The 22,528-nt window shown below is 42.9% G+C and overlaps 2 protein-coding genes across 4 annotated transcripts in view; one reads left to right on the top strand and one right to left on the bottom strand.

Moving 5' to 3' along the window:
- LOC143956162 (uncharacterized) overlaps positions 1 to 22,528 on the bottom strand; it is a 713,750-nt gene that overhangs the window by 376,645 nt on the left and 314,577 nt on the right. The window lies entirely within an intron of this gene.
- The window catches only part of LOC143956182 (NACHT, LRR and PYD domains-containing protein 12-like), a 52,427-nt gene that overhangs the window by 18,893 nt on the left and 11,006 nt on the right, over positions 1 to 22,528 (top strand). For all 3 annotated transcript variants that reach the window (XM_077466335.1, XM_077466336.1, XM_077466337.1), the window contains 3 exons: positions 6,414 to 6,542; positions 15,928 to 16,098; positions 19,718 to 19,888. In XM_077466335.1, the coding sequence (XP_077322461.1) occupies positions 6,414 to 6,542; positions 15,928 to 16,098; positions 19,718 to 19,888 (471 nt within the window). The remainder of the gene's footprint in view (positions 1 to 6,413; positions 6,543 to 15,927; positions 16,099 to 19,717; positions 19,889 to 22,528) is intronic.

Below are 22,528 nucleotides of genomic sequence, written 5' to 3'. Positions count from 1 at the left end.
GTCTGATAGGGAGGGGTAATAGACCCCTTCTCATATCCCAGCTTCCCAACATTCCCTGTTTTGCTTTGTTCTATCCCTCTTTCTTCCATCATTTCTTTTCACATTCCTTTTTTATGTGTTTCTTTCCCTCCTTAACCATTTCAGCTCCGGAAGATTTTTCTCCTTGATGACCTGGCCATTTTTTGTGATTCGGCACTGCGTTGGTTTAACTGACAATGGCGCGGCCGTGCAATCTTGTACCCAAACACAATTGATGTCCTTTTTTTCCCATAAATAGAGCTTTCTTTTGGTGGTATTTCATCACCTCTGTGGTTTTTATTTTTTGCGCTATAAACAAAAAAAGGAGCGTAAATTTTGAAAAACAAAAACAATATTCTTTACTTTTTGCTATAATAAATACTCCCCCAAAAAATGTTAAAAAAAAAATTCTTCATCAGTTTAGGCCAATAGGTATTCTTCTACCTATTTTTGGCAAAAAATAAAAATAAATCGCAATATGCGTATATTGATTGGTTTACGCAAGTTATAGCGTCTACAAAATATGGGATCGATTTATGGCATTTTATAATTTTATTTTTACTAGTACAGTCTGGGATTTTTAACGGGACTGTGACATTTCGGTGGACAGATTGGACACTTTTTAGGGACCATTGACATTTATACAACAATCAATGCTATAAAAATGCACTGATTACTGTGTAAATGTCACTGGCAGGGAAGGGATTAACATTAGGGGGTGATCAAGGGGTTAAATGTGTTCCCTGACTGTGCGTTCTAACTGTGGGGGGATGGGACTGACTGGAGGAGGAGACATATCGCTATTCCTAATTACTACGAACAGCAGATCTGTTTCTACCCTCCTGTCAGAACGGGGATTTGTGTGTTTACACACACAAATTCCCATTCTGGCTCTCCTGCCAGAATTCCCATTCTGGCTCTTAAAGGAGCCGACATACAGGTACGCCGATTTGCAGGAACAAGCCACTTTGCTGACCTAAATGTATGTGAGCTGGTCGGCAAGTGGTTAAAGGAGAAGTCCAGCCAAAGCTGTTGTCTTGTTCAAACAATCAAGGATAAAGATGACCACACCTGAGGCCGCGTACACACGGGCGGACTGTTCGCCCAACCTTGTTCGTCAAACAGTACGACCAACAGTCCGCTCAAAATTTGCATGAGCGGACTTGACCACACACGATGAACGAACAGTCCGCTGAAACCGTGCGCGATGACGTGAACGGCACGTACGACGGGACTAGAAAAACGACGTCCTATACACTGCAATGCAACCTTCGGCGTGTAAATTCTTTCTGAGCATGCGCGAGACTTAGTTTGACGAACAAGCCTACACACGAGCGGACTGTCCGCTCAAACCAAGTTTCAGCGGACTGTCTAACGGGAATTCCGAAAAACTTTGTTCGTCAGACTGTCCGCTGAAACTGTCCGCTGAAGCCCACACACAAGCGGACTGTCCGCTGAAACACTGTTCAGCGGACAAAGTTGGGCGAACAGTCCGCCCGTGTGTACGCGGCCTAACAGGTTGTCCCATTCATTAACTCTGTGGTCAATACACTGTAAAGGAGTGTTTCCACTCACCCTGTGAAAAGGGTTACCGAGCAGTCCTCTTCAGACTCTTCTAAAGAGAAGATACGGACAAACATGACTGCAAGAATGCTGCTTTGTTCAACCAACCAAGGATAAAGATGACAACGCCTAACAGGTTGTCACATTCATTAAGTATGTAGTCCAATACACTCTAAAGGAGTCGTTTCCACTCATCCTGTGAAGGGACAGGATCCAGGAAGTTGGCATATGTCTCCTACCTAGCTCGTATGAAGTTTGGGCTCCCTGTGTTTACATCCTAAATGCATCATTTATCAGAGAGCCCCTCTGCTGGTCTGTGGGGTGGCATATGAGGTGTAAATCACTCTCAATGGGGAAGCAGCGCAATATCGTGGCTGGAGTGGACACATGCCTTAATATTACGGAGATACCGAGCTTCCTTTTGGATGAGGCACTGCACTACTGCTTAATAGTCATTGAACAAGCTCAATGTTTTTTTGCCAGTCTTCTGATTCTGCAGAAAAACAAATGCCAACCCCAAATAAAGACCAGCGCTACCAAAGAAGGTAGGGGACAGTGCTTTCTAGGCAAGCAGCCCTATTCAGACTTTTCCAGAGAGAGACAAGGATGAACATGTACATGACTGGATTAATCCTTCTTTGTTCAAACAGTCAGTGATGGAGATTATGAGGATCAAAAGTTTGTCACAATTCATTAAGCATGTGGACAAAACAATCAGTTGTTTGAACTCCCCTTGTGCAAGAGTCACTTGTTCTGACAAGGTCCAGTTTTCCTTCCAAAACCAGTAACTGGTCTCAAGAGCTTTCTCCGATCTTCTTCAGACTCTTCCAAAGAATAAGATGCAGGTGAAGATGACCTTTTATCCAGTTTTTCCAGTGAGATGGCTCAAGATATAAGGAAAGTAGTGGAAGTATTTTTCAAGTGCCTCTGAAGACCGCTTTGCAATTTCCCTATGGTGACTGAATTAAAGCGGGAGTCCGCCGGGACTCCGCGTTTTTTTTTTTTAAAAGCCAGCAGCTACAAATACTGCAGCTGCTGACTTTTAAAATAGTGACACTTACCTGTCCAGCGCGCCCGCGATGTCGGCACCCGAAGCCGATCTCTCGATCGTCTCTCGGGTGCTGCCGCCGCCATCTTGGTTATGGGAATCAGGAAGTGGAGCCTTTCGGCTTCATTTCCCGGTTCCCTACTGCGCATGCGCGAGTCGCGCTGCGCAATAAGGATGGACCCGCTGCCTCTGGGATCTGTGTGTTTCCCAGCAGGCAGCTGGGGACTTTAATCTACGCCCCTTTCCGCAGAGAGCTATCCCGGAAGTGGGTGCAGATACCTGTACTGTACAGGTACCTGCACCCCCCTCCCGCCAAAAAGGTGCAAATTGTGGCGCCGGAGGGGGGGAGGAATCCAATGAGCGGAAAGTCCACTTTAGGGTGGACCTCCGCTTTAAGGCTTATTCTAGAAGAATGGAGCAAAAAGCACGTTTTTCACAGCAGATGTCAAAATTATGCCTTTGTGAAGAGAGAGGGGTCAAACATTTGGAGTGATCCCTTTTGGTCGGTGTGTCCCTTATGGGATTGACCAGGTACATTACTTTACCATTAGAAGATGATGTGGCCTTCAAGGAAAAACTCATTCAATGCATTTGTTCATAGAAGATAAAGCTTAAATTGACAGCAAAGTTCTGTGATTGTAGACAGTCTGGCTTCCTGCCTCAAGATACAAATCTGAGTTGGAGGTTGGCGACTGAAGAACCAGGTCATCTGACCCCTAAACATAAACAGTCCTTCAGTATTTCGAAGCCCAACTAATCATGGTTCAAAGTATGCCTTTCTCTGCTGCTAGAGAACATACTGTTGGTAAGGTATTGAATTGTCCTTGTGTTTCTCTCTTCACCTGTCAGCATCTTCATGCCTGGTGACTATTGGGACCATGGTCTCTCATGTATCTGAGTTGAGTGGCTCAGTGCAGAAGATAACCTTTCCAGGGGTTTTTCTTCAACAGTGGATATACACCAAACTATTTATATCTCACAGACACCTAGTACAAATCTTCTCAGGTGCCAGACAGTGGCATAAAGTCAAGTTCTCCATGCAGCTCCAGAGAAGTTCAAGTTAGTGGCCGGGATTTTGAGATGTGAAGGTTTGCGGATTTAGGTTGCTCATCGAGAATGGTAGATGCCCTCATGAAAGCATCGAAGAGCAGCATGAACCAAGCCTTCAACAAAGTCTGACAAAATTTCAAGAATATGCTACATCAGAAGTTTTTTTTCTAGGGAAGCAAGAGTTTGCCAGGTCTTCGGTTTTCTTCAAAGAGATCTCGACATGGGCCTGAGTGCAAGCACACTCAAAGGACATATCTCTTCCACGAGGGCCCTTAGCGGGACTCAGTGGACCTCTTCAATTCTTAAGTTCATGTCAGGTCGAGCCCCTGTGGTTCCCATTGCATCATTTTATCGAATTACAAGCGATTGTATTATCTCCTCAAAATGTGAGTGTAAATCTTTCATTTTTATCAATAAATTGTGTGTTATGTGGATATGTGGTACACACAATCGGAATTCTCATCGGAAAAAGCTCTGATGGTTTTCCAGATGGAATTCCGACGGAATTCGGCTTAAGCTGTCTTGCCAACACACGGTCACATCAAATTCCGATCATTTATAACGCGGTGACGTACAACACATATGATGTGACAAGAAAAAGGAAGTTCAATAGCCAGTAGCCAATAGCTTCTGTCTCGTAGTTGAATCTGAGCATGCGTGAGTTTTGGCGTGTCGGAATTGCATACACACGATCGGAATTAGGGATAGAAAGTTTTTCCGTCTGGAAAACTGAGAACATGCTATCAATTTTTGGCTGGCAGAAATTCCGATGGAGCGTACACACGGTCGCATTTTCCGATGAAAAGCTCTCATCGGTCCTTTTCTGGCCGGAATTCCGATCGTGTGTATGCGGCATTACATTGTATTTTAACTTCTAATTTTTATTCAACCTGTAATAAGTGGTTCACTGTATTTATATGGGCACTTTAATTATTTGTATAATCACTGTGACAGCTCTGTTATAATATTGTATTCTTACAATTTTATCTTTTGGTAATTTTTACCACTTGATATGTAAATGTTTCAACCTTGATATATTTAGATGTTGTTTAAGTTTTTCTATGCACTATAGATCACTCACATTTTTTCATTCCATTCATTTCAATTGTCACTAGCGCTGCACCATTATTTTCCCACTCGTAGTAAAGCTAAGGCCGCGTACACACGAGCGGACTTTTTAACATCCAAAGTCCGACGGACTGAGTCCGTCAGACTATTTGATCGTGTGTGGGCTGCAACGGACTTTAGCTTCGCAAAAGTCTGACGGACTTTAGAAATGAAGCATGCTTCAAATTTTCCCGACGGAACTCCGCCGGACCCGGTCCCCTTCGAAAAATCCGCTCGTGTGTATGCTACTCCGACGGACTAAAACCGACGCTAGGGCAGCTATTGGCTACTGGCTATGAACTTCCTTATTCGAATCCAGTCGTACGTCATCACGTTCGACTCCGTCGGAGTTTGGTGTGATGGTGTGTGTCCAAGTCCGTTCGGTCGAAAAGTCCGCCAGAACTCCGTCGGAACTCCGGCGGAACTCCTTTGGAGGTCTGTCGGACATAAGTCCTCTCGTGTGTACGCGGCAAAAGGCCTCCCAGGGACTGCACGTTGGCATATAAAGTATACCACAGCTGAGGTCCTGATGTCTCTCCGGGTCAGGATGCTTCCAACTCCCCGCAAAGTATCATGTGTCAGCCGAATACTAGGAAGTAGCTAGTATATTCCAGTGTTGGTGCCAGCAGAAAGTCGTCATATGGAAAAGATAAGGGTTCCAATAGTGTAATTCCCTTAAAAAATTTGTTTATTAAAAAATATAATTAAAATGCCATAACCATCTTCCATCCATGGTGGAAGATGTCATCTCAAAAAAATAAGTAAAAACTGAACGTTCCACCTGATTTTCTCTGAACCCAGAAGTGACGTTTTGTGCGTGGACCCACTTTATGCGCGTTTCGTAACGAACGTCATCTGAAGCGGTCTCCCTATGCTTGTCATCAGCATTATGGTAATCACACAGCACAGCAGGTGCTGCATGGCTCTGTCAGTGTCCATGCCTGTTTTGTGCTGACTCTCACACAAACACTGAAACACACAGTACAGCCATAAGTTATCAAAGCCAGCACCCAACAGCAATGGACACTGTGACAGAGCCATATAGCGGCTGCTGTGCTGTGTGATTACCATAATGCTGATGATCATAAAATAAGCACTTTGAGGCATCTGGGGACTCAGAAGCAGATATTAGTGTAACTCACAGTGCAGCCACATTATCCACCGCTGATGACATTAGACTTGCTGGTCCCTGCTGTCAGGCACTTAACATCAGGGAGGGAGCGGAGCACTTACATGCAATCACTCCACCAGGGAGGACAGTGGGCAGCTGGTTGGAACTACAACATGCAGCGCAGAATTATGTTCCTGCACCCCACAATAGAAAAAAAAAAGTCCCTCCCCTGCATTCACCTACTGGGCCCACTTTTGGCCTGATGGGACCCATAAAAATGCAATTATACACCTCCCCAAGCAAGTAGGAAGGGGGGTGTAGTTTAGGAAGCCCTTTTTCTTATTTGGGAGAAATGAACTGCCCAAGCCCCCCTGTTAAGCTGACGGGGTCTGGGCCCAGTACAACAGGACCAGTTGCACTGCCTTATCAGCGGCCCTGTTTGTGAGGGTCTCTGACATTGACTGTACCCAGACAGAGCTTAGCTGATATTACCCTGTAAATGTTTTTCCTCTACAGGTTGAAATTATGTCCATTGACTCTTTCATGCATTGATGTCCTCCGCTCTCTGAACGAATTGAAGAGCTGTGAAATTACACTTCTGTCTAAGGGACTCAGAGATCCAGGCTGTACCGTACAGGAACTTACGTAATAATTACACTATAAACTAAACTTTTTAACAATTTGCACAACTGTGAATTAAGTGCCTGAAGAGGTGGTGCTGGGATCAGCAGCCATAGGAAGAAGAGTACAAGCTGGTCACTATTTTTTTTGACCGAAATAAAAAAAGATGTATCTCTGCGCTGTGGTGGGGTGGCAGCTGACACAGATAAAGTAATATACCAAACTTATAAATAGTCTTAAGAAAAAGTGTGTAGCGCCAAAAAAAAAAAAAGAACAGTGATGAGCTGTGAATACTGTATTATAAATGGACAGCACAAAGTCCAAAAAAGTGTTAAAGTGAAAAATGCTAAAGTGAAAACACATAATATTATATTTTTATCAAGAGGTTCCTCCTCAGGACCCCTTGATAACATCCTATTGGACAAAAAGCTTTGGGGAGGAGACACTAGTGCTAACATCAGGCCACTGTCCAAAACTGGGTCAACAGTGGCACCCATTTTCATATTTTTATGATTCGTTTTATTTTGGCTTTTAACATACAAACCCAATAAATACTACATTATGGAGACTTCATCTGGCTCCCGGTGACCGTTAGTTACTACAGCTACATCTGGATGGTACGAGTTGCTGAACAACCTTCCCCACAACAGTAAACAATAAATGGGCAGCGCTAAAAAATATTGAAAATCAAAAAAATCATCAGAATCAGTGAAAGAAAGTCCAAGCAAGAAAAATTATTATATTGAAAAATTGTCTAATAATCAGTAATAAAGTATAACTGTGATGGTTGATGAAAAATATTGATAGAAGTGCTGATAAAACCACCCTGTAATGACAGTGTACCACCACCATACGGAAAATATATGCGTTTACCAGAGGCAAGCTATAGGGGAGCCTGCGGCTAATACCCAGCCAGGGCTTTTTCCTCAAAGAAGCTGAGCAACACGGAAAGGACGCCTGAACCATGCATCAACGGCTTGGAAAACGAATGATGGTCACCAGCAGTTAGAGAGGATATTGCCCAGAAAATAAAAAGAAGAACTTCATAGTGTAGACTGAACCACAGTGGATTTAATATGGAAAAAGAAGCACACTTACATTTAAGATGATAAAAACAGACATGTAAAAAATGAAACGGCTGGCCAGCAAGCGAATGCCTGTCACTGAGATGTGCGATGACATCAGTATGTCCACCTCCCTTCGTGCCTTTAGTCATCAATCAAAAGACGTAATCTCTGGGATCAGGCGATGCACTGAGTCATCGCATCTAAATAACAAACGATTGGAACCAACCCTCGATATGAATTCTAAATGGCAGGAAACCAGTATTCTAAAACAAAAGTCTAAACCGGAATCACGGTTCGATGTGAAACTTAGGAGGCAGAAACCCGGAAGACAAATTGTATAAACAAAGAAAAAAATTGTATTAACATTAATCAACAAAAATGAAGGGATATATATAAATAAATAAATAAAACGAAGGGGACAGAGAGCAATATATTCCAACACATCGTCAGGAAACATAAATTTGGAAATTACAATCTTAAGAACGTAAATATAGTGATAAACACAAAAGAAATTGTTCAAAAAAATCTAAATATTTTTTATATATAGGGAATACCATATGAAGGGTGTAACTAATTGCGTCCCATTATTAAAAGAGACAATAACCAACAATTAATATGACAAATCAAGAAAAAACAAGAGTATGCTACCCATGGGTCACATTGAGTGTGCATTATAATTATCTATACAAAGTCGTAAACATACATATAATATATTAGAATGTCACCAAAACATCAAGAATTATCTATAAACGCATTGACGTCAATATCAACATTAAGCCCAAATGGAGTGTAACACTTAAGCCCATGTATCCACGCCATTTCAAGTCTGCTAATATCGCGTACCAATGAACTGCCTTGCCACTGAGGGCGAAACTTGTCAATGCCCAAAAACAAAGTTTTTGATGGATTTCTATCATGGGCAAGTGAATAATGTTTAGAAACTGAATGTTTCTGGAACCCATTTTTTATATTGGTGATGTGTTCATTAAGGTGTACAGACAGGGGGCGTTTAGTCCTGCCCACATACTGTAGGCCACAAGGACATTGGAGCAGGTAAACCACACCCTCTGTACTGCAAGTAATGAACGGTCTAATTTCGTACTCGATAGAGGTACTAGTAGAAAAAAAAATGGTGTCCTTCTATGGCTACACCTATTCAGGGAACACACCCTACATCTCCCACATTTGAAATAACAAGTAAGGTCTTGAAAAAAAACCCTCTTGATGGATGGAGGGTCCAAAATATTAGGTGCTACTCTAGCTTGTAAGGCAGGTGCTCCCTTATAAATGACCTGAGGCTTATTGGGTAAAACTGATCTCAAAACCTGGTCATTGCCCAATAAATGCCAGTGTTTATTGATCAGTTTTTTAACATTCATATGTTGGATAAAATAAGTAGTTATAAACGGTACTGATGGTACCCTATCTGTGCGAGGTGGCTTTTGTTTCAATAACTCACTTCTTTCAATGATGTTAACCTCCTCAAGAGTACGTACCAAAATGTTTAAATCCACTGTGTTTCAGTCTACATTATGGAGTTCTTTTATTTTCTGGGCAATATCCTCTCAAACTGCTGACGTCCTTTCCATGTACTTCAGCTTCTTTGAGGAAAAGGCCCTGGCTGAGTATTAGTCACAGGCTCCCCTATAGCTTGCCTCTGGTAAGCGCATATATTTTCCATGTGGTGGTGGTGCACTGTCGTTACAGGGTGGTTTTATCAGCACTTCTATCAATATTTTTCATCAACCATCACAGTTATACTTGATTATTGATTATTGGACAATTTTTCAATATAATAATTTTTTTTGCTTGGACTTTCTTTCACTGATTCTGATGATTTTTTGAGTTTCAATATTTTTTAGCGCTGCCCATTTAGTGTTTACTGTATATTGTTCTATGTGTATTTCATAGTTTGGCAGCTGCTGTTATTAGATTTTTTCATTTATGCACTTTAGTGCAGTATTTTTTCCATTGTGTCTTCCCCACAACAGATGGCGGATCTACACTGAGTGCCTGTTTGCTGCTGTAATGGCAGCCGCTTTTCCGGTGAGTGTCCATTTCACAGGGGTGTGGTGGATGAATCTGGAGCACTGTACTTGATCACCTCTTCACTTTTCAAGTCACCACCAATTATTTGTGCATATATTTTCAATGAACTATTGTGTTTTCATCAATAAGTTTATATTGCTGATCCTATCATGGGACTGTGCATTTAAACCTATATTTTGCACTATATTGTTTTTTTGTTGTTGATTTCCATTCACAAGATTGGACTTTTATATATACTGTATTTTTTTTCACTTTAGCATTTTTTACTTTAACACTTTTTTGGACTTTTATTTCAATGTGCTGTCCAGTTATAACACAATATTCATATCTCATCGCTGTTCATTTATTTTTGGCGCTGAATTACTTTTTAACTGTATTTTTTTTGCTACACAATAAAGGGCCTTGGGTTCATTGCTAAAGATCTGACAGGTTCTCAGTCAGATTTTTAGAAAACAGTGATTCAGCTGGAGCCAGCAAACAAGTGTGTGCAGGAGGAGTGTAAAGGATACTGGCTACATTTGGCAGTCCCCCCCTTTTTAAGTCTCCAGTAGTGCTGACCTACTCATGCTGTTCTCTCTTGCTCCTGTACCTCCAGCAAGAGCTTCCTCCATGTGTTGTGGCATAATCCTTCTAGCAACTGAGCCCCGATCCAAAGTCACCACCCCCCAAACTAGGGGCACCCCTGAGGGCCACGACAGCCTCCTCAGCACTATATCTCCATCTTCCACCCAACTGCCCATGCTGGCATGGCCCATGTCTATTTATGAGGTAAACTCTGCCCCCTGCCAGCCCACTACTGGGGATTGTCCGAGGCCTCATGAATATTCCAGGCAGCTCCTCCTAACCTCCACCCACCAGCTTTAGAAGATTCTACAACCTTCTAGACCAGGGGGAAGCACCAAAGGAGCTGTCAGGATGAGTCATCCAGCCCTGAGTCACTGAACCCTGACCTATATTCACAGCTCGGGTTTCGCCCCGAGCAAACTAAATTTTGCCTACACTAACAAAACCTATACTACATCTAGCACACACTAGAGGGTGCTACACAGAGAAGAGAGAGAAGAGGTGGAAAGCGCAAAAAGTCTCAAATAGACCACAGTCCTGTCCCTGACACAGTGAAGATTTTTAATTTAGCTTCTCGTGCCTTTACTCAAGAAACATCACTCTTAAAAAATGGCCCTTATTTTGCGCCCACCAGTTTACCCAATTCTTTCACACGTCTTAAATTTTCATAAACCACAGTTATTTCATTTAAGAACTTTCAGCCCTCAAAACATATAACCCCACACCTGTTCCTGAGCTGATGTCTGCCCCCTGAAGCGATGACAATATGGCCTTACATATATTAGGGAAGTTATGGTCTGATACATGCTCAACTTATGCCCCGTACACATGATCAGACTATCCGGCGGACAATCCGCCGGACTTTCCGAATGAGAGGACTTGCCCACACACGTCCACACACAAACGGACTTTTCCGGCAGACTAGGTCCAGCGGACAATCCGCCGGACTTTTGGTGGAGGTCCATCAGGCTTTCCTAATGAGCGGACTTGCCCACACACAGACTAAAGTCTGTTCATTTTGAACGTGACTCCAGGTACAACGGGACTGGAGAATGAAGTCAATCTCACTGCCTCCATCGGCGAGATTGACACCTAGCGAGCCCCGTCGCCTGGTATGGTTTTTAAGGGTAACCCCTACACCAAAAAAATGGCATGGGGGTCCCCCCACAGTCCATACCAGACCCTTATCCGAGCACGCAGCCCAGCCGGTCAGGAAAGGGGGTGGGGACGAACGAGCACCCTCCCCCTCCTGAACTGTACCATGTGACATCACCCAGTGACCCCGCCCCTTATGCCTATATAAGTGGCCGCACAACTCATCCCAGCCATTACAGCCGGAGAGAGCGTCGTGTCAACATTGGAAGAAGAGAAGAAGAAGGAAGAAGAAGAAGGCGGCGACAGCGATATTGACGAACGAGAAGACCGGGTCAACGCTAGTAAAAGAGCTGGAGGAAGATAGTGGAGGAGCCCAGCAGAAGAACCGAAGAACGGGAGAAATCGGAAGACCCCCGAAGTCAGAAGAAGACCCCCAGACGGCAGCGATGAAGGAGAAAGCCGGGCTCCTCCGCTAGTAAAAGAGCGGTAAAAGAGCAGAAGACAGTGGAGGAGCCTGGCGAGAAGACCCCTGAAGTCAGAAAGAAGACCCCCGGAGCTGTCTAATAAACTACTTTAAAAACCTGTGTAGTGTGTTTTTTTATTGAGACTTTTTTCCCTAGGGGAATGGGTAGGGTACGATATACCCCATACTCATTCACATAGGGTGGGGGGCCGGGATCTGGGGGCTCCCTTATTAAAGGGGGCTCCCGGATTCCAATAAGCCCCCCGTCCGAAGACCCCGACAACCAGCGGCCAGGGTTGTCGGGGCCAGGGTTGTCGGGAAGAGGTACAAATCAAAAAGAGGGGGAAAAACACTGCTCTCCCTATATAAGTGACAAAAAATTGTGATATAACACAAAACAGCAGCTAACATACAAACAAACTAAGTCAAAATAACGAATGATAACAAACAATGTAGCGCTATAATGTCAAAAAATGTAAAAAAAAAAAAAAATAGACATAAATCACCAAATGATCTGGTAGTGAAATCAAACTTAAAAGGTCAGCACACATATCACATGTTGTGCAGTCTAGTAAGGAATACAGGAAATGTGCTTCAGTGAACTAACAATATGAGCATAAAAAAGTCCAGCTATGACAAAATAATGTGAAACGTGAGTCCAGATATTCCGTTGGTATGAACTATGTATAGCCTTCCGTTCATAGCCAGAAAATATTAAAGAAAACGGTGGATACCCTTACCGAAAATGGTGGACACAAACTACTGTATAGTAAATGTGTCATGCAGGCTTATGTGCGTCACACACCATTCGTATACATCAGGTCATGGATCACCATCCGGATAGTCGCTGCCCACTTCAGGATCGGTACACCTCAGATCTCCAGGGTTTTCAACTCTCTCTCGAAGGTTCCGGTCAGCTAGGAGCTCAGAGCGGGTTCACCATAAAAAAAGTAAGGACACAATGCCTCTCATAGTGAAATTCCACCATTAAAGGTTTTATTTGAAAAAAATTCCAAATGACATATAAAAAATGACATAAAAAATATCCAAAAAGAATCACGTGATCCAATAAAAATGAACGATAAAAAGAGCAATACGGGGAGCAGGAAATGCTATCCCGACGCGTTTCGACTAATAAGCCTTCTACTGGGGCATTACTAAGTAGACCGGAACCTTCGAGAGAGAGTTGAAAATCCTGGAGATCTGAGGTGTACCGATCCTGAAGTGGGCAGCGACTTTCCGGATGGTGATCCATGACCTGATGTATACGAATGGTGTGTGACGCACATAAGCCTGCATGACACATTTACTATACAGTAGTTTGTGTCCACCATTTTCAGTAAGGGTATCCACTGTTTCCTTTAATATTTTCTGGCTGTGAACGGAAGGCTATACATAGTTCATGCCAATGGAATATCTGGACTCACGTTTCACATTATTTTGTCATAGCTGGACTTTTTTATGCTCATATTGTTAGTTCACTGAAGCACATTTCCTGTATTCCTTACTAGACTGCACAACATGTGATATGTGTGCTGACCTTTTAAGTTTGATTTCACTACCAGATCATTTGGTGATTTATGTCTAGTTTTTTTTTTTTTTTTTACATTTTTTGACATTATAGCGCTACATTGTTTGTTATCATTTGTCGGGAAGAGGCCCTTGTCCTCATCAACATGGGGACAATGTGCTTTGGGGTGGGGGGGCCGCTATGCCAACCTCACCATAGGTTGGTGGAAGGAGTCCCGTATCTGAAGGAATAACCCTTTGCCCCCCATATTACCTTTTTACCTTTTATGGATGGTACATTGACAATATCATTGTTATGGCTCTCCCTCCAAATTTTGAACCTTTTGTGCAGCATTGCAATGACAACACCTTTGGTCTTTCTTTCACACATGTGTGGGATCCCTCCAACCTGGTGTTTCTCAAGCCCACTTTGGGAAACTCTTATCTGCACAATCAGAGCTGTCGTCACCCAAAAAGAGTTCAAAATATTCCTAAGGAATAGTTTAGCCAGATTTGTAGTAATTGTACTTTAGATGAAGACTACTCCACCCAAAGCCAAATCCTCAAGAATAGGTTCTTGGATAAGGGGTTTGACCCAACTCTCATCGGACATTCAGGAATGTCTGTCTGTGGATACAAGGGTCCCTAATACATAGACCACAGCTGGCCCTGACATTAAATTTGTAACCCAGTTTCATTCTAAATTCAATATTTGGCATTGGGGGATCATGTTGAAGGACCTCAAGCTAGGGCATGTGCTTCACAGTTAGACCCAGGTTCATCTATAGGAGAGCCCCAAATATCAAAAACAGATTTGCCCCAGTAATTTACCCCCTCCAAAAAAAAATCTGATTCTCTAGCCATATTCTATAACATAGTGGGGATGTTCCAATGTACGAAATTTAAATGTAAAATTTGCAGATTTCTCAATCATGGTCTAAAAGATGTATTTAACCAGTTCCTTTTTGTCCTGTGCCACCAAATACGTGATCTACTGCCTCACAGGCTCCTGTGGTCACCTTTTACGTGAGCCGGACAATTTGCACTGTCCAGGGACATTTTGGTGAATATAGGAGACTACCGTATATACTCGAGTATAGGCCGACCCGAATATAAGCCGAGGCCCCCAATTTACCCCCAAAAAAACTGGCAAACTTATTGACTCGTGTATAAGCCGAGGGTGAGACATGCCTGTCCATCCCTGTGTGTGTGTCCGTCCATCCCTGTGTGTCCGTCCATCCCTGTGTGTCCGTCCATCCCTGTGTGTCCGTCCATCCCTGTGTGTCCGTCCATCCATCCCTGTGTGTGTGTGTCCATCCATCCATCCATCCCTGTGTGTGTGTGTGTCCATCCATCCATCCATCCCTGTGTGTGTGTGTCTCCATCCATCCATCCATCCCTGTGTGTGTGTGTCTCCATCCATCCCTGTGTGTGTGTGTCTCCATCCATCCATCCCTGTGTGTGTGTGTATCCATCCATCCCTGTGTGTGTGTGTATCCATCCATCCATCCCTGTGTGTGTGTGTATCCATCCATCCCTGTGTGTGTCTCCATCCATCCATCCCTGTGTGTGTGTGTCCATGTGTGTGTGTGTGTGTGTGTGTGTGTGTGTGTGTATGTGTGTGTGTGTGTGTCCAGCCTACCTGTGTCCCGAGCCTGTGTCCCGAGCCTCCGTCCCGTGCCTTGCCTCCTTGCCTCCGTCCCGTGCCGTGCCTTGCCTCCTTGCCTCCGTCCCGTGCCGTGCCTTGCCTCCTTGCCTCCGTCCCGTGTCGTGCCTTGCCTCCGTCCCGTCCCGTGCCGTGCCTTGCCTTGCCTCCGTCCCGTGCCTTGCCAGGATCGCCGCTCTTCGTCGGCGCCTCGGCGGCCATTCTAAAATTCAAAAGCCGCGCCTCCGCCTTCGCCTGTGATAGGCGGAACACTGAATTTCCCAGCAGCCTGTGTTCCGCCTATCACGGACATCGTCTCATCCTCGTCCGTAGTACGAGGATGAGCGGATGTCCGTGATAGGCGGAACACTGACTGCTGGGAAATTGAGTGTTCCGCCTATCACAGGCGGAGGCGCGGCTTTCGAATTGTAGTATGTCCGCCGTCTGTCTGCTCGATACGCTGATCGAGCAGTCAGACGGCGATGACTCGAGTATAAGCCGAGGGGGGCACTTTCAGCCTCAAAAAAGAGGCTGAAAATCTCGGCTTATACTCGAGTATATACGGTAATTGGGGAAGGCAGTATAGATCACAGCATCCCCAACACTTTTTTAAGTTCAAACATAACTGTTCTATGGAGGACCTTCAAGTTTGTGTCATACAGCATATTCCCTTGTGACTCTGCAGTGGAGAGATTCCATAAACTTTGCCACAGGGAAAGGTTTTGGATATATCTCAATACTATATGGGAGGGGGGGGGGGGCTTAAAGAGGAGTGTGTACTATCCAGTAATATGTTCACTATCCCCATTTTTAAAAATCATTCAGTTTTTTGTCTTGTTTTAGAACTCTGAAATTAAACTTCTTTGTGAGGGACTCTGAAATCCAGGCTCTACCCTACAGGAGTTAAAGTGAGAATTACACTTTACAATACTTTGCAGGATATTATAGTAAAATACCACCTTGACAGTTTTAGACAACTGAATGACACCATACATGAATGTGTGTTTTTTTCTGCAGCATTGATATGTGTGAATTGACTCCCTTGAGCTGTAATGGTCTCCAATCTGTCCTTATTGCAAATCGATCTATCACCAAACTGGTTTTATCAAGGAACCCTCTAGGGGACTCTGGAATAAAACATATCTTTAAAGGACTCAAACATCCAAACTGTACCCTGAAGGAACTGAGGTGAGAATTGTACTATAATTCTATAATACTATAAAAACAAACTTTCTGTTTGAGGGATTTAGAGATCCAGGTTGTCACTTACTGAAGGGGAACTGAGAATTAAACTATAAGCTAAACTATATAATACTTTGCAGTAGACATGTGCAATTTGTTTCATTCTGAAAAAGTTTTTCAACTACAGTGCCTTGCAAAAGTATTCTCCCCCCTTGGCTTTTTACCTATTTTTTTTTACATTACAGCCTTTAGTTCAGTGTTTTTTTAATCTGAGATATATGTGATGGATCAGAACACAATAGTCTAAGTTGGTGAAGTAAAATTAGAAAAAAAAAATATACATATATATATATATATATATATATATATATATATATATATATACAACTATTTTTCAGAAATAAAAAAAATTATAATTGACATGTGCGTATTTTTTATAACCTAGGAGCACAATCAATTCTATCATAACCAAATGGAAAGAACATGGCAGAACAGCAAACCTGCCAAGAGATGGCTGCACACCAAAACTCATGGACCAGGCAAGGAGGGCATTAAAGTAGTTGTAAACCCTTACAACACACTTTGATCTACAGGTAAGCCTAGATTAAGGCTTACCTGTAGCTCCAAGAAATATCTCCTAAACCTACACGGTTTAGGAGATATTTGACGAAAGACAGGCACCACTGTCTACGACACATGCGCCGTAGACAGTGGCGCACAGGCGCACCGAGCGTGGCACCCGTCAACGGTGATATGCCACGCGTGGCGGCTCCCGTGCGCATACGCGGGAGTGACGTCATCGCAGCTTCACCGAGTGACAGCTGCGGAGCAGCGAGACCCACCGAGAAGATGGATGCGCAAGACTACAGGGGACAGCGGTGACATCGCTGGCTCCTGTGTCAGGTAAGTGACACATAATGGACTACTATGCGATGCATAGTAGTCCATTATGCTTTACCTTTGCAGGGAATGAAAGAGGAAGTAAACTCATCAGGGTTTACTTCCTCTTTAAAGATTGCTGTTCACAAGCGCAAACCATCCAACTTGAATGAGCTGGAGCAGTTTTGCAAGGAGGAATGGGCAAAAATCCCAATGGTAAGATGTGGCAAGCTCATAGAGCCTTATCTAAAGCAGCTTGGAGCTGTGATAGCCGCAAAAGGTGGCTCTACAAAGTATTGACTTTAGGGAGGTGAATAGTTATGCACATTGACCTTTTCTGCTATTTTGTCCTATTTGTTGTTTGCTTCACAATAAAAAAAAAATCTACAAAGTTGTGGGCATGTTCTGTAAATTAAATTATGCAATCTATGTTAATTCCAGGTTGTGAGGCAACAAAACACGAAAAATACCAAGGGGGTGAATACTGTGAATACTGAGTCACTGTAAATTAGACAAATTTGTTAATTCGTAAATATTCAAATTAACGAAAACGCGTTTAACAAATTTTTCTGAAAATTCGGAAATTTGAAAATTCGAAAGAACAAAAATCCTAAATTCGAAAATCCTAAATTCAAAAATCCGAAATGCGACATTCGAAAATCCAAAATTCGACATCCAAAAATCCAATAATTAGAAAATTTGATTCCTCCTGTATTGTATTGTAACTGTACTGTCTGCCCTCATGTTGTAAACTGTTGGCGCTATATAAATCCTGTATAATAATAATAATAATGTACCTTTTATTGTACTAATTCAATTAAAGCTAAGGGAGGTATAGTCCTGCAGAACAAATCCGACTACCTCGCTGAAGCAGTTTGGCTGCTTTCGCTTGATGCTATCTATTAAACTTCCTCAAGATCCTCTGCCAGGGTACTAAGCAGAATTAAAATCCATATTAGATTTGCCCATGGTTGATAAAGTTATTGATAAAGGGGAATTTATGTTTATTCTGTTTATCTATAAAGATTTATAGGACACGCTTACTTTTACCACCTTCCTAAAGCACATAAGAATCCCCTCAATCCTCCAGGAGGCCCATTCTGGCCTGCATAGAGTGTTACCAGCAGGCTCTCCCAGTATGTTGATTAATGCAGTTATATCCTTTATTATATGAAGGACTGTTTACAATTATGGGATACCCTTAGTAATTACACATGGCAATCCTATCACTTGCTTTCTTTAGACGTCCAGTCATTTTATACTTTTATCCCTCATAAAGTGGGCCTTACTGTTCTGCACTGTTTCCTCACTAGGGAGTACCACTTGCATATTGCCCAGGCCCAGTTTATAACAGAGGCTACTTGCTTCTGTTTGGAGCATTATTATTTTACCTTTCACAGTGGGGCACAGTAATGGGCGCATCCTTTGTACCTTGCTATGCAAACCTCATCATAGGTTGGTGGGAGTAGTCCCGTATCTGGAGGAATAACCCTTTGCTGCCTATATCACCTTTTTTGTTATGGCTCTCCCTCCATGATTGAACCTTTTGTGCAGCATTGCAATGACAACACTCTTGGTCTGTCTTTCACACATGTGTGGGACCCCTCCACCCTGGTGTTTCTCAAGCCCACTTCGCGAAAATCTTATCTGCACTATCAGAGCTGTCGTCACCCAAAAAGAGTTCAAAATATTCCTAAGGGGTAGTTTAGCCAGATTTGTAGGAATTGTACTTTAGATGAAGACTACTCCACCCAAAGCCAAATCCTCAAGGATAGGTTCTTGTATAAGGGGTTTGACCCAACTCTCATCGAACATTCCTATCAGGAATGTCTGTCTGTGGATGCAAGGGCCCCTAATGCAGAGACCACAGCTGGCCCGACATTAAAGTTGTAACCCAGTTTCATTCTAAATTTAATCTTTGGCATTGGGGGATCCTGTTAAAAGACCTCAAGCTAGGGCATGTGCTTCCCAGGTAGACCCAGGTCAATTTAGAGGAGAGCCCCAAATATCAAAAACAGGTTTGCCCTAGGTAATTACCCCCTCCAAAAAAAACTACATCTGACTCTCTAGCCATCTTCTATAACATAGTGGAGATGTTCCAATTAAGGAAATTTAAATTTGCAAATTTGTCAGTCATGGTCTAAAAAGTGTATTTAACCAATTCCTTTTTGTCCTGTGCCACAGAATACACGATCTACTGCTTCACAGGCCCATGTGGTCACCTTTATGTGATCCAGACAATTTGCACTGTTCAGGGACGTTATGGTGAATATAGGAGACTAACTGGGGAAGACCGTACAGATCACAGCATCCCCAACACTTTTTAAAGTTCAAACATAGCTGCTCTATGGAGGACCTTCAAGTTTGTGTCATACAGCATATTCCCTTGTGACTCTGCAGTGGAGAGATTCCATAAACTTTGCCGCAGGGAAAAGTTTTGGATATATCTCAATACTCTGTCTACATGGGAGGGGGCTTAAAGAGGAGTTAGAAGTGTGTACTAGCCCGTAATATATTCACCATCCCCATTTTTAAAAATCATTCTGTTTTTTGTCTTGTTTTGGAACTCTGAAATTAAACTTCTGTGTGAGGGACTCTGAAATCCAGGCTCTACCCTACAGGGGTTGAAGTGAGAATTACACTATAGGCTTTACAATACTTTGCAGGATATTATCGTAAAATACCACTTTGACAGTTTCAGGCAACTGAATGACACCATACATGAATGTGTGTTTTTTTTCTGCAGCATTAATATGTGTGAATTGACTCGCTTGAGCTGTAATGGCCTCCAATCTGTCCTTTTTGCAAATCGATCTCTCACCAAACTGGATTTATCATGGAACCATCTAGGGGACTCTGGAATAAAACAGATCTTTAAAGGACTCAAACACCCAGACTGTACCCTGAAGGAACTGAGGTGAGAAGTGTACTATAATTCTATAATACTAGAAAAACTTTCTGTTTGAGGGATTTAGAGATCCAGGTTGTCACCTACTGAAGGAGAACTGAGAATTAAACTATAAGCTAAATTATACAATACTTTGCAGTAGACATGTGCAATTTGTTTAGTTCCGAAAAAGTTTTTCAACGAAATTAGACAAATTTGTTCATTTAGAAATATTACATATTTTTTTGATACGACACTACGTCACTTTAACTGACAATTGCATGGTCGTGCGACGCTGTACCCAAAACGTCCTTTTTTTTCTCAGAAGTATAGCTTTCTTTTGGTGGTATTTGATCACCTCTGCGTTTTTTGCACTATAAACAAAAGAAGAGTGCCAATTTTGAAATAAATACAATAGGACTGATTTATGAAAGTAGTGTGCCATCAGTAGAGGCACACGGCGAGGCGCAGCGCATATTTTCCTTTTTATGAAACGGTCCCCCGGGAACAGAGTGCAAATTCCCTATTTACTATAGCGATCTTGGCCAAAGGGAGAATGCAATCTGTGTGCCACTATGGACATTGCGCACGGCATCTTTAATTCAATATTAACCGAAGATGGCGGTGCCAATATTATGGGGTGATGTGAGGAAGTTTAGTAACAACTACCCAAGTAACAAATACAGTATGCCCAAAATAGAATGAGAAAGTAACATTTTCAGAGAAAGCCTGCTGTGCCTGCAAGTATGTTAAGAACTGCGCAAGATCAATGTAAGCACTGCGCATGGGCAAGCGGCTCTTGTGCTCGTTCAAATGCGTTTGTTCACTGCATGGCCAAAATCTTAGTAAATGTCAAGCAACGTAAATGCAATTGTGTGGGCTGAACGGGCGCACCTCTAAACTTTTTATTTTTTTACATTGGTTCACCTTTATATATTTTTTTAAGGAGATTTGCACACAGGTCATGTTAGCATGTTACGTTGCCAACATGTGACATACACCTTGTTAACCACTTCCCACCCAATGCACATATACGGCCGGGTGGGAGCCGTCTACTTCTGATAGGACGTTCAGGAACGTCCTTCAGAAGGAGCGGGATCGCGTGCGGCGCGATCCCGATGTGCTCGTGTCACCCGGACACGGCGCATCTCAGATCGGCAGGAGGGCTCTGTGATTGGCCCTCCTGATCACATGACGACCGTGTCCAATCACGGCCATCATGTGATGTAAACAAACAGCCGGTTGCTAGGCAATCGGCTCCTCCTCTCCTCACACAGAAGTCATCGCTGAGGAGAGGAGAGCAGATCGCTGCAGCCGGCTGATGATCAGTGAGTATAAACTGTTTTTTACAGCTTTTTACTCACTGATCATCAGTCTAGTGTAAACACACAACACACCACACAGTATAAACACAATGTCCCCACATATGTCCCCAAAACACACATGTCCCCAATAAACATACATGTCCCCAAATAATAACACATGTCCCAAATAATAAAAACATGTCCCCCTAAAATCACATGTCCCAATGATTATCTGCACACATATGTACGTGATCACCTGCACACATATGTACATGATCATTTGCGTACATATGTCTGTGATCACACAAACCAATTATTATACACTTAACGGAAATATTTTTTACCAAAAACATGTAGCAGAATACATTTTGGCTTAAATTTATGACAAAATTTGATTTTATTGGATTTCTTTTAAAATAGAAAAAAGAAAATATTGTTTTTTTTTCCAATTTCCGCTTTTTTTGCCATTATATCGCAAAAAATAAAAAACGGAGTCGTGAATAAATAACACCAAAATAAAGCTCTATTTGTGCGAACAAAATGATAAAAATGTAATTTTGGTACAGTGTAGCATGACCGCGCAATTGTCACTGAAAGCCATAGAGCGATGAAAGCTGAAAATTGGGCTGGGAAGGAAGGGGGCGAAAGTGCCCTGTATTGAAGTGGTTAAAATGATGTAAAAAGACTCTCGCTCCTCTAGCTCCTCCTAAAAGGGCATTTAACCTTCCCCCCTCTAATGCATATGATTTCCTTGGGCTAGCCTTTGCTTTTAAAGGGGAACTCCACACTCCATTCTACAATGCTCTTGTCTCCCCCTTCTAATGCATGTGTTTTCTTTTGGCTAACTTTTGCTTTTAAAAGGGGTACTCCACACTCCACTCCATTCTACAAAGGCTGGGAGCTGCCTTCACCAGTCCAAACCACATCCTTTTTCAGAGCATACAACAGGGCCAGCTAGGAAAGGGGCGAGAAGAGCAATTGCCCAACCCCCTCCTGAACCATACAAGGCCACATGCACTCAATATAGGTGGCTGCCCTTGGGGCATGTTGGGCTCAGCCCAATACCAACCAAAAGCACCTTGTACCCACTAGTTTAAAGGGGCTTTCCACATTTCGTAAAGTCCCCTGTCTGCAGCCCCCCACAACCCCAGCCTAGGGTTGTGTGGAAGAGGCCCTTGTCCCCCTAAATATGGGAAGAAGGTGGTTGACTTTTGGGGTGCCCGAGCCCCTCCTGCCCATACCAAAATAATTAAATCCACAATCTCAGTGCAGTGAATCATCAATAATAAGTAAAGTGCATGCTACCAATTTGTGGCTGCAGCACATTTTATTGGTATATTCTAATCAGTAGATTTGCAGCATTGGT

Source organism: Lithobates pipiens, unplaced genomic scaffold (assembly GCF_037356315.1).
Source record: "Lithobates pipiens isolate NorthernLeopardFrog02 unplaced genomic scaffold, aLitPip1_a1.2 Scaffold_35, whole genome shotgun sequence".
NCBI lineage: Eukaryota > Metazoa > Chordata > Amphibia > Anura > Ranidae > Lithobates > Lithobates pipiens.
The sequence above is the reverse complement of the archived record's forward strand: the minus strand, read 5'-3'. Positions and strand labels throughout refer to the sequence as shown.